This window comes from Mugil cephalus, chromosome 7 (assembly GCF_022458985.1).
Source record: "Mugil cephalus isolate CIBA_MC_2020 chromosome 7, CIBA_Mcephalus_1.1, whole genome shotgun sequence".
Classification (NCBI taxonomy): domain Eukaryota; kingdom Metazoa; phylum Chordata; class Actinopteri; order Mugiliformes; family Mugilidae; genus Mugil; species Mugil cephalus.
In genome coordinates, this window is record NC_061776.1 from 10,050,906 (window position 1) to 10,063,177 (window position 12,272).

General features: G+C 40.8%; 1 protein-coding gene across 1 annotated transcript in view; it reads right to left on the bottom strand.

The window, feature by feature from the left end:
* Positions 1–9,606, bottom strand: part of LOC125010505 (collagen alpha-1(XI) chain-like) — a 76,856-nt gene extending 67,250 nt beyond the window's left edge. Inside the window, exons 1-3 of the mRNA XM_047589177.1 lie at positions 9,201–9,606; positions 3,136–3,300; positions 543–756 (exon numbers count right to left, since the gene is read on the bottom strand). Coding sequence (XP_047445133.1) covers positions 543–756; positions 3,136–3,300; positions 9,201–9,315 — 494 coding nt within the window. The 5' untranslated portion in view covers positions 9,316–9,606. The remainder of the gene's footprint in view (positions 1–542; positions 757–3,135; positions 3,301–9,200) is intronic.
* Positions 9,607–12,272: the final 2,666 nt, after the last annotated feature.

Here is a 12,272-nt window from a genome sequence, read left to right on the forward strand (position 1 = left end):
AATGATTGATGACAACTTTTAACAATGATTTGCATCAGTTTCATTGGACAGCTATGCAAATTATGGAGACCCTGCGCATTACTGCACATCGCTATACCGCTGCTGTAAATTATCTGCAAAAGCAAAGGCTGTCATTAAATCGTTGCCAGCAATTTATTTGCCGTCACTGTCTGACTTGTTCCATGTGGTATTAATAACTGAACAAACATATGATGATAATAAATGTGTGGAGCTCTGAGTCAGCTTTCTCAGTCTGGAGGAGTAAAAAAGTGTGTTCTGAGTGCATGAGAAAATACTTTAAACAGATTGGGTTTGTTTGGAGTAAAACATGACCTATAAATCTTTGATGTGATTGTCAAGATGAGCCTCAGAACGTGCCGCTTTGTTTCTGAGCAAAGCTTCACCATAAATTCATTCATTCATTTAATCTTTAGCACTCAAGATCCTGGAGTTAATTTCCTTATACAGTTGGACACAGAAAAGCAAACACGACCGTCTTCCAGTGTGTTAAAGCCTTCTTGAGGAGCAGTCAAGTCACTTACTTGCCATCAGCAAGGTTGATGGAACGAAACAAAGGGTACTCCTCAGGGGCAGGCTTGCCATGCTGGTCTTCGTACAGGAAGACGGGGGCACGGCCCACCTCGACACCCAACTGCTGGATACCTTGCTGGTTGTATATGGACAGCAGGAAGGACTGGAGACCAGCCTTAGGCTTGATGGTAAACAGGATAGAGAAATCTTCTGGGAAAATGCCCCCTGGAGGTGGAAGAAGAAGTAGACTGGCATTTGTTAGTTGAAAAAACAAGGTTTTACAGCACTGCTCTGCTTCAAATTAATCTCATTATACACATGGGAACTACCCAGCATAACCACAGTATTCTAATTAGATTTAATGACATACAACTTTTGAGGGGGATGTTAGGTCAGTAGCCTTTTCTCCATCCCTGATCTACCTTCTGTCTTTAAGCTTAAGGAATAGTTTCACATTTAGTGGAAACCGCAAGTTAGATCGCTTACACAGTGTGCAGATTTAACAAATGAGATATAGCCAGTCAAAGGTGCTTATGGGACTCTTTGGTTGTTTTAACCTCTGGACAGATCTGGGCTAGCTGTTTATATAAGTGGCTGAGTTATCAATCTTCTTCATGGCTTTCAGTGATGTATACCGCGTGAAAAGTGTTACATTGCAAAGCTTTTTACCTTGCACCCTGTATTTACTTCTATCCTCTACTTGTGTAATTGCAGGGGCAATTGTACTGTAATGACTAAAGAGGGTAATGGTAAGTTTATTAGCTCTCTAACTTTCTCTTGCTCCCTAACTTTAAAACTGAAGTCTAGACAACTGGACCTGGAGCAGCATTTATTAAGGAAGCTGAAAAAAGTCCCTGGCATGTTCTGAAAGGACTCAATAGGAGTGATGCAGCCACATTAATTTTACAAGGGCTGTAAATACAACAGCTCAAACAAAGGTCACATTTTTAAAGCCGTTACACGGCTCGGTTCAATGAAATAATAACTAATCCCAATCAAATAAAAGTCAGATTGTTTTGACGGAGGAAATTTTGACGCGTTTTCTTCGCGGCACCTCAACGTCCCACCTCACCAGCTTAACTGCAGTCTTCAAATTTCCGTCACTGAGCGAGACCCTCCTTCTTATATTCTTTCTGAGCTTTTCTTTTCATTCCTTGAAATCCAGCCAAAAAAAATAAATAAATAAGAAAATGCTAACACACTGCGCAGACTGGGACAATTTATTTAACAGTACTCAGTCCCTAATAAATTTCTCTAAACTCTGTGGCCAAGGCGGTGTTGATTACATAAACAAATGGTCACTGTTCCTACACCCAGATTTAAAGAAATAGTAGGCCTCATCAGGGATTATATATTATTTTGTACTTACGCTTAAAGCAACACATCATTTCCAATATTCCAAGCAGCACCTCTGGAAACTAACAAGGCAACTCCACATCTGTAAGTGGTTAATAGGTCACAGGTCCTCTGATCTGCACTTCATTAATGAATAGACTCAGACTACCTCTGAGCATTCCTAAAAAATAATGAATAAATATGTTGTTTCTACACTGTCACCCAGGCAATCACATCAGGCAACACCTAATCAGTCAGACAACGCAGACGTTTTTGTCTCACTGATTTGTCTAAACATCAAATAAGAAACGTCTGGTGTTGTTCTTGCTTGAGTCATCTGGGACAAACCAGACTGACATGCGCTAAGTGACTCTCATCCCCTATGGGCTATTGGAGCGTCCACGGAAATTTATATAACCGCGAAAAGTTTGCTCTGCATCCAGAAGTAATGGGTTTCATTAAAAATTATTAGTGCTATTGTTTATTTTTTAAAGAGAACTAGATTAAAGATGTATTTATTTTGACATTAAATGGTTCAAGACAGTATGACTCAATACTTCTATCCAAACAAGGATTTGGTTGAGTAGCCATGCAAGCCGCATGCCTTCAGTGATGCTGGCCCCTCTACCACTCCTAGACACTTCTAGGTCCAGACTGAAACTTATCTACCTGATATTGGGTGAATTCCTTTTACATTTGGAACAGAGATTCATAAACACCATTAAAGTCATTACTATATGTTTGGGGACCATCACAGAGTAAATGAATGAGTTCTTTCCAATTTATCTTCATGTCAAAAACCTGCAAAACTATCGACATTCTACTCCAGTTTGTATGTTATTCAAAACAGGAAATGACAACATTAGTTAAGGCTAAATTAAACTGGGCAGTAGAGTAAACATTATACCTGTGCATCACATAGCAGCTAGCATGGCTGTAAACTCAGGGTAGCTTATTCCACTATGAGATTATGTTAAGGGTTTGCACATATAAGCTGTTTTATTATATGGTTTTGCATGCAAATACGGTAACAATCTCCTTCAGAGATCCTTTCTTCTTCTATATATCCACAAAAGTTGACTAGATTCAGTCCAGATGCCAGATAAATGTTTATATTCTTCTATTTTCATATATGTGCCGTTCTTTGGTATCTATCTTTTGGTATCACATAAAGCAAATTTTCAGCCGCATCTAAATTATTTTTTTATTTTTATTTTCGTGAGTGAGAAATGCTTTTATTCCATGATAGGATGCGTCACATTACTTTACCTGGGAAGAGCTGTTTGGTTGGAGCGCTGATCTGAACATTTTTTCCCACTCGGTAAGCGATGTCGGGTTTGGATCCCCTCCGGACTGTGCAGAAGCCTGGGGTTTTCCGAACTCCTTCAGGAGAGCTCTGGAAGTCTAGCACCTTGAGTACATCCACGGGTTCAGCTGTGGAGGCAAAATAAAAATGGTTAATTTTCCAAGTGAGCTGTTTGGAGAATGTGTTTATTATTTAAGTGCTTGGTCAGTGTTTCTCACAGAGAATTTGTTTGCTTCTTGAACTCAAATAGCATTTTCTCCCATGGTGACAAATTTGCCTTTTATGGTCGATTTCATTTAGAAATGTTGTTTCTTCAGTGGTTCTTATTTAATGCTGCACACATGCAGTGCAGTAGTCTGAAAAACTGAAAGAAACATGCGCTTGTAGCTGACATATTGTTTCAAAGTAAACACTTAAAACTCTTAAATAACTGTTCAGTCTGCTGGAAAAGGTGTTTAATGTATGTAGCAAACGGACCTTTACCCGCTAAAAACATGTTCTGTTAAAACATAAATGCAGCTAATTAAATGGAATAGGTATTAAACTAAACAAAGCAGTCAATACATGTCTCACAAAGCACGAGTTACGTGATGGATGGCGTTATGGAATAAGAGTTTATATATCTGATTGCGTTATTAGCGCATACAGTATGCCGCGTGTGATCAGTGTTTAACAGAAAACCTAATCAGACCTGGCGTTTACACCCATTACACCCGTTGCCTGTTCGGGGACCACTGGCCAATTCTGTCAGTTCTACCATTTGTTCGTTTATGAGCTGCTTTGGCAGAGGGGCAACATAAATGTTAGGAACCATTCAGCAGACATAATTACCCTCCTCCGTCCTCACCTCCGCTATTATTACCCCCAAAGCCAAAAAGGCCACAGCATCTTTGGGGTGATAAAAACTCACTGCTGCTGATCCCCGGGTCGTTGGAATAAGGAGAACGCAGAGGGGGGTAAGACTTACAAGCTCCTTAACACTATTAAGCTCCTTTCTGTCAATGGACCTAGGGCTCGAGGGGGGGGAGGCTACAATACAGCTAAGACATAAACACGCCTTCTCAGATCTCCTCTTTACTGCAGTTGTCCAACTTTTGATGCATTTCATTCTTTAGGGGATTGAGGAGGGGTAACAGGAGCGTTGACGTACGGTGCAACGTCATCTGTGATTTAAAGGATGCAGGCCCGAGGCTGTTATCTACTTAAAAACACAAGGTGGGGAAAGGTCATTAATTCAAGCTCATTAGAAGTGTTATTGGGAATCAATTAGCAAATGCTATGCTTATGAGAAAAAGGATAGATTTGAAGAACTGGCTTATCGTGTGTGACTGTGACCGAGCGGCTCTCATTATCAGGTTAAGTAATTCAACATGTTTGACTGTGTAATACGCAGAGACACACAATATTGCAACACTGCTATCAGATTCCATGGACACAGTAGCATCTGGGACATGTTTTTTTTTTGTTTTTTTTGCCTTTTATGGCTTTGTTTTTGATGAGGGTGATGAGAGGGGATGACACAAAGGGTGCAGGCAGGAATAGCATTAGTATTTATGGGCCCCCTTTTTAACCATATCTCCAAAATATGCAGCTCTTGCCTAATCTGTCCTAAGCTAACATCGGCTAACTATAGCTGCCATAAGCTACTACTCACACCAGACCAAATAATGCCGCAACAACAAACCCCTTCAGGCTCATTTCATTGCTACTTTTCAAAGAGTCTTTCAAAAGTTACAGAGTTAAACTCGAAAATAAGAACTGAATAAAATGATGATTGATTGTCGGAAAGCTATAAATGTAATTGCTAATAATGTGTTGGAAGTTTGTCAAAAAAACTACACATCAAACATCGTCTGACCCTGTTTTAATGGCACAGACCACATGTAATAATACCTCAGGAGAAAGCATACTTTAGTCAAAACAAAGGTATAAAGACTGCGCTCTTAGACTGGCAGATAAACTGACCAGAAACATGTTTTCTCCCAGTATGAAAGGACAATTAAAGGTTAAACAAAAGTTCAGATGACGAAAAAAAAATGAAAATACCAGTCAAATCTCTGCCCCAAACCAAACTCAGTGCAGCCGCGATATTAAGAGCCACTTGTCTAACTGTTAGAGAAAACCGCAGCAAGAACAACCGGCACAATTGCGTCCAGACATCACATTAGCCTTTTCAGTGAGTCAAGAGGCAGGATGTGTCCTCTTCAAAGTCCAGGGAATGATAAACAACGTCTGACCAGTTAGCTAACAAATCCCACAGGGAGAGATAATGGAATTAATGTGAAATCCCCCCTTTACCAGATTCATGTGTTTGATACGGGCAGAATGACTTTTAGTGAAAATTATTTCAAGACATCAAACAAATGACTTTCTTCAACTCTGCATTTCAGAAAATCTCCTCATCGGCCTTATAGTGATTCACTGAACTCCATGAACCGGTAGGAAAGTTGAGTCTAGACGCCTAATAACAAAAATAACATAGTCACTGGCGGTGACAGCTATATTTGTAGACATTTAATGTAAAGGAATAGGGTGTCACAACCTCTCAACTCCCCCATCAGTGGAACAACCATCTGTTCTTTCTTTCCAGACAAAATATCTAGCCTAAATAGTGTTAGCCTGCAGTTTCACCATGCTTTTTTTTCTGCCGCTTCACAAAAATCTGCAATAAATGTTGAAGGAATTTTATCAGAAAAGAACTCGGCAGTATGTACTTTCCATTTCCTGAGTCACGTGGCACCGCAAGACGGGAAGTGCTGATTGTGCAGTTCCTGTCTTAGCTTTCGGTAACCAGGAGGGGGTCTGATGGGTGGAGCTAATATGTCCACATGTTGAAACCATTACGCCACTGGCAACCCCCCCTAACTAAAACATACACGAGACTGAAGTGAGAAGGCCCCATCCTCGTAGCTACTTCTCCTGTGACAAGGAAAAAATAACAGCTCCAGAGGTGAATCAAACCCGTTTGATTTGAGCACATGCTAAGGGGTCGGCTCTCAGGTTTTCGGATCTTGTGAAGTTGTCCAGATGGTCTTTTTTAAGTTAAAGCGAAGGGCTGGAGTTATTTTATGAAGATATTGATAATCTCACGCCACAGTTCATAGACTTGAAATGTTGACAGTGTAATCATCAAGCAATGTGCGTTAGCCTACAGGGGAATTTAGTGGAGCAGAAAGTCCTTTCTTTTCATTTGTATAAAATTCAGTGCCATAGAAATGTTTATCAACTGAGGGAAAAGGGAGTGAAAAAAAAAAAAAAAGCTGCATGACTGACATTGCAAAAAGAGCAATTCAACAGACCGGCAGAGTGATCCGAGCGCAGACAGAATAAGATACAAATGTGAAGTGCAAAATGCCAGGTTTTAAATCTCACACAAAATGCCTCATAAAAATGAAAACAGTCTGCGGCTCTTCTGAATATTGTCCCAAGTACAGAGCTACTGATTCTTGAAAAAAAAAAGAAAGCTTGGACTAAAGGTCTCTTTGTGAGTTTCAGAATGCCTTTCTGCATTGCTGCATACCTCAAGGCCTCATATATTCCAGATGTGCTGAATTGGCCAGGACCCCCCTCCCCCTCAATCCCAACCTCCCTGCCTCCCTCCCTCCCCCACAACCACCCACCCACCAGAACACCACCATCTCTTCAGCCCCTCTCCTCCCACAACCATTGCTTCACAGAAGCCCTGAAAAACAGGCAATGTCCCAAAACCATTAAGACCCCAAATGAGTAGGAATAGATTTTTAAAAAGTCTTCGGCCCCGTCGGAGGCCGAGCCAACATACGCTGTGCTCTATACACATCCTTAAAAAAATGACTCCCATCTTTCCGACCCTAAAAAGAAATAAACCAAATTTTAATATGAAGGATGCAAAACCACATGAGAGAGAAGACGGTCCTCTCGTGCTAAAGGTACCAAGGCAGTCTCTCCGCAGTCCTGTCTGAGGGGTAATTTGTCAGTCTCTGATTTTTAATGACACGTCTTCCTGGCTGCTGTCGGGGAACGTGTGATATACTATCTGCCATGTTAACAAGCTACTGACATGACAAAGGAGTGCGATTTCCCCTAGGCAGTGAAACGTGTAGCAACGAGAGAGACTACTGTTAAAAATCATTAAAGCAATTTCACCAGGAGCACCCTAACACAATTAAAATACCATCTTGAGTTGTGTAGGAAAAAATGCTCCATCTCGTCTCATCTCATAACTCATAACCACAGCTATACAGTTTGATGTTTAAGTTTAGATTATGATTAACTTTCAAATCGGTGACATTCTGATTTCATGTCCCTGCGGCTCTGCGGTCTCGCTGAAGCATCTTGGGATGTCTTGTCGGTCTTTTTCGTGTCACTGCCATCTACTGAGAGCTGGCAGCATAGTCAGCAATTAAATTACACTGGAAAGCCTGCAAATGTTTTTGGCACATCATGCAATTATGGTTGGTTTAAATATCTGTCAGAGTGAAGAAAGATGGGCAACGGGCAAACTTTGCCAGTGTGGTATTTGCTTTCATGATCTTTTCATTTCGCATGTCTGGAAATTTGTTCTCCCCTGAATGATTTCTGTACGTCTCACAGGAAACGCACCGCGCTTGAAACCAGTGGATGATCCTGATGATGCAGTCAGAATGTGTTGCATGAAACACATGACAAGCTACATTTTCCTCATATTAAACTTTTTTTTTTTTTTTTTTTAAAAAAAAGGTTTATTTCTGTCACTTTTGAAGTTCTGACACAATAAGGCGAGTACTGGAGGTTTGCACTATAACAGATGTCAGAAACCACAAATATTAAGAAGAAGCATGGTTCCACAAAGAAAAAAAATCACAGCATAAATTTCTCTATGATTGCACAAAGGAAATATGAAAGAATTTAATGTGACCCACATATGTGTTTTTAAAGCAAAGAAAATACTCCAGATTTTTTTTTCTTTCTTTTTTTCCATGAACGCCCCTTCTTGGACTAAGTGGAAGCCCGGATAATGTGGAAAAATGGTGATCCTTCAGGCCAGAAGATGAATTTCACTACTCCTGTGCCCAGTTATTATATAAACTTTAAGAGTCCATCACAAAACCCATATATTTAAAGCTGTGCTACTGTAAACTACAGTATGTTGACAGCTGCCAGACTGTCATTAATAAGGAAAGTCACAGCTTATCAGTCAAAATAAGACAGTTTCGAGCCAGGCTTGTGAATTTGATTAAACTATGTGGCTCCTATTACACTGATATTTTGTAAAAACGTAATGCACTGACGGTGGAATGCTGGTTAGATTACCAAATGTCGTGCGTAAAAGCTATGCGTAAAAGCTTTCCAGTGGTGCTTCCAAGTGATGAAAAGGAACATAAATATGGGCAGTGCACTTTGATAAAATCCCAAACTATGCACTCGAGTCTTAATTACACTACTGTCGTTACTACATCATAATTGCTCACCGATCATACTTCACACATACTTTTTTTTTCTTTTTCTTTTTGCGCGGACCATCTGAGGATTTGCGTCAAGATGAAATCAATACCTTTCCTCGCCGGCCACACCTGGAAGGCAGACATTAGCAGTATCTCCATCTGTCTGTGAGAAGATCACTTTGACGGTGCGGCATGAATTTGGACATATTACACCTTTCATTATCACGTTAAAGCATTCGGCAACTTTCAGTGAAATGTCTTCAGCAGTCATTTAAAAAAAGCTTAAATTAATTTTAAATGACGTTTTTGGATGTGATTGAGGTCACAACCAAACCCAACCAAAAACTTTTCTCTTAATTACCTCTGATATTACACAAAATGAGAGATCTTTTGGGTGATGTGGACACCGTCTACTGAAATTCCGTATAAACTGAGTTAAGGTGAGTTTAATTGACGGCGCCTGGCGTTAATTTCAATAAAAGCTGAGAGCCAGTTGGTGGCTACTGCTGCCTTAACCGACTGCCACATATGGGCTGTCTGCCAGGCTCCAGGACGCTCTCAAGCTGTCCGGGATGCCGTGGATCTGGCACAGTACCTGAGGTGTGAAGCAACGTGCGGCCCCTTACCTGCTCTGACACTGGCAACCTGCAGGATTACAATTAACGTGACGACAGCGGTTGGCGTTGAATCCCATAGCCACCTTTTCGTTTTCCACCTGGTGGTCCACCTTTGCATCTCCATGGTGAGCGCCCGCAGCTGTAGGCTACAGGAAACGGGCGACTTTCTTTAAAATTCGGTCCCTTCCACAAATCCACAGAAGATGTGCTTATACTACAACGCCATGTGTTGAGGTATAAAGATGCCTTTCACAGCCAGACTGGGCCCTTCAGACCTGCTCCCCCTCAAGCCCAGCGCTCACTGATGGTAAAAGGGCTTTCATGAAAAAAAGTGCAAACCGCTCCGTTCCCTGAGAGCTGCGCACCGCGAGGAGGCAGGACAAACGCCGCAACACTGAACCTGAACCGACAGAAGGATACTGACACTGGAAAATCCTCCGATCATCAAATCACCAGTCGGGAAAGTTGTCTGCGAACCCGCCCCCTCTGCTTTGGAAGAGGACTAAACGGCATCAAGCCGAGCATCACTACACCCCCGAGCAAAGTAATTACAGGACATAGTGCAGAATACAGGTTACCAGACTATCCTAGAAGCACTGTTAACCACATCAAGTAAAAGATATACGATACATAAAGTAAAGGGGGTTTCCTTATTCTCCGACTTTAATAATAATAACAATAATAATAATGACAACAATGATAATAATAAAGGTTAGAGACGGAAAGGGGCGATACAGAAGAACTAAATTAAAGTTAACGCAACATACTTAAAACAAATTAAGCCTGGGTGGAGCTATTATTTTAGACGTTTCCTGAAAGCAAAAGAATGTGAAGACTGAGGCTCAATAGCACCAGCATGGGCCAGTGGATAATATGAAAGCCTCAGTGGCCAAAATGAAATGTTTTCCAGACTTTCTCAAGGAGCTGTTAGATTTTTTCATTTATTTATTTATTTTATGGACAGCGGGGCTTCTGAGGCCTGACAATAATTAAAGGTAAAAGATGTCATGGAACAAAGAATGGAAGCACAGGGGACGCAGAGAGAGTTCTCCCTGAGATATGATGAAAGGTGGGAGTGTGTGCGTAAAGGCAGCCATTGTTACACAGAGTCAAACCACATCTCAGAAAATGTGTCGGTATTAAAATGTTTTAGGCACGGAATGAGAGGACAGTAACTGTGTGGCCCACGCGGACGGATTAAGGATACAAATTATGAATAATAAAATGCAGATTAATGAAGAAATGCCTCAACTTAGTGTAACAGAACCCGCGTATGCAACCACATGTAAGTGTGTCTTCAATTAGTTGTTTTAGACACCACAGTGTGTAGGATTAGTGATCTGATTTATTGGGGCCACACACATTTTTAAATCATTTATGGAGGAACATTTGCTGAGTATTTTTATATTTACACTCATTCACGTCTAGTTGTAGCTTTGTGTAACCAGTTTTGGTAGTTCCTCAGATGATAGGAATCTGTTTTTCTTTTAAATTTACTTTTGACTTTTCTTCCATATTGGAAATGGGAGCCGGCAATAATTGTTTCAATGTTACGGCAAACAGATCTCTGTGAACCCGAGTACTGATATGTCGCCGCCAAAATGTTTATAATGTTAATAACTTGGCGTGATAGTTGACGAGAATTGGGACGGGAATGTCAATACGTTCACAGGCTTTAGGTGGTAAACAAGCCAAAATTCCCCAGACTGAAAACTAAAGCCAACCTTTAAATGCCAAAAACTGCAGCTCCTTGAGTGGCCAGTTGAGGGTTGACTCGATAGCTAACGTGACACATTATTTATTTATTTATTTTTTTAAATTATGCATAATTAAAGGCGTGATGGGTTTCAGTGAGAGGTTGGTAGCGGTGCGCCTTAGGGTCACCCATCCACCTCAGCTCTGCTCACACTCCCATTGCCACTTTTGGATTAGCTAGGTGGAGTCAGCCACAATCAAGATGGAAGCACACAGAGGTTGTTTTTTTTTTCTTTCCATTTTTATATTCGGTCCATGGTAATAAACCAGCGATTTGGATAAATAACAGTGAATGCCTTTGATCAAGAACACAATTAGTACTGAATGGGGGCACGGATGTCTGTGCCAGATTTCATGGCAATGTTTCCAGTTGCAGTCAAAGCAGCTCACTCAGAACTAACTTGGGGAATTTCAATTCGACGGTGGCACTAACCCAGGAAAAGTCAGGATCAACTATTCTTTTAATTCTTTTAGGATACAATGTCTTTAAACTAGACAAGTCAACTCAGATTTTACTGCAATTACGTCCAATTACGTCCATTATCAGTGCTGAAAAGTTTGTCTGTCACGTGGTACTGTATTAAAAGTCAAATGTTTCCACTGGGGAATATGAATGCCTGCTAAATTCTACTGACTATTCAAAATCTTTCCATTCTGTACTGAACTCGAGGGGTAACTGAGAATGGCTAAAATATGCGGTTGTACAAACATACAGTGTCATTGGGTTTCATTCAAATGCTTCGATTTCATTTTTCTAGAACCTAGGTCGGCATTTCAATAAAAACTGTGACAATAGACTGTCTGAATTGTTTGCAATATTCTTCTATGAAAATATTTGCCAGTCCAGTGCTCACTCAACAGTAAAACATTTTCTTGAAAGCAGTCTGGTTATGCATATTGGTTTATGCCACATTTTGTTTCAAGTTGTTTGGCAGAGAATGTCAGAACCTCTTGTTCATGTTGCTGCCCGGGACTGTAGCCCTTAAATGTTGGGTTTGAGTAGCCTCGCACTGGCAGACAGGAAACGTGAACAACCGAAACTGAACTCCACAGTTTTGCTTTTCAAACAGCCTGGCTCAGACAGCCAACAAGATGTAGTGATGGACATCCAGCAGCTCCTTATAGACTCTTGTATGGTCTACAATTTCCAGGAGGGCTTGGTTTTAGAGTAGCTCTCTTTGTAGTTGGAAGCATGTGATTACAACTGATGCATTTACCGCCAATGTGTACCAAGATGACATTGTATAATTATTCTATAATAAGTCTCTACTCTAAGCACGGTTCAGCCCAGCAGCTATAAAAACAAAAATGTCTTGAAAATGTTGC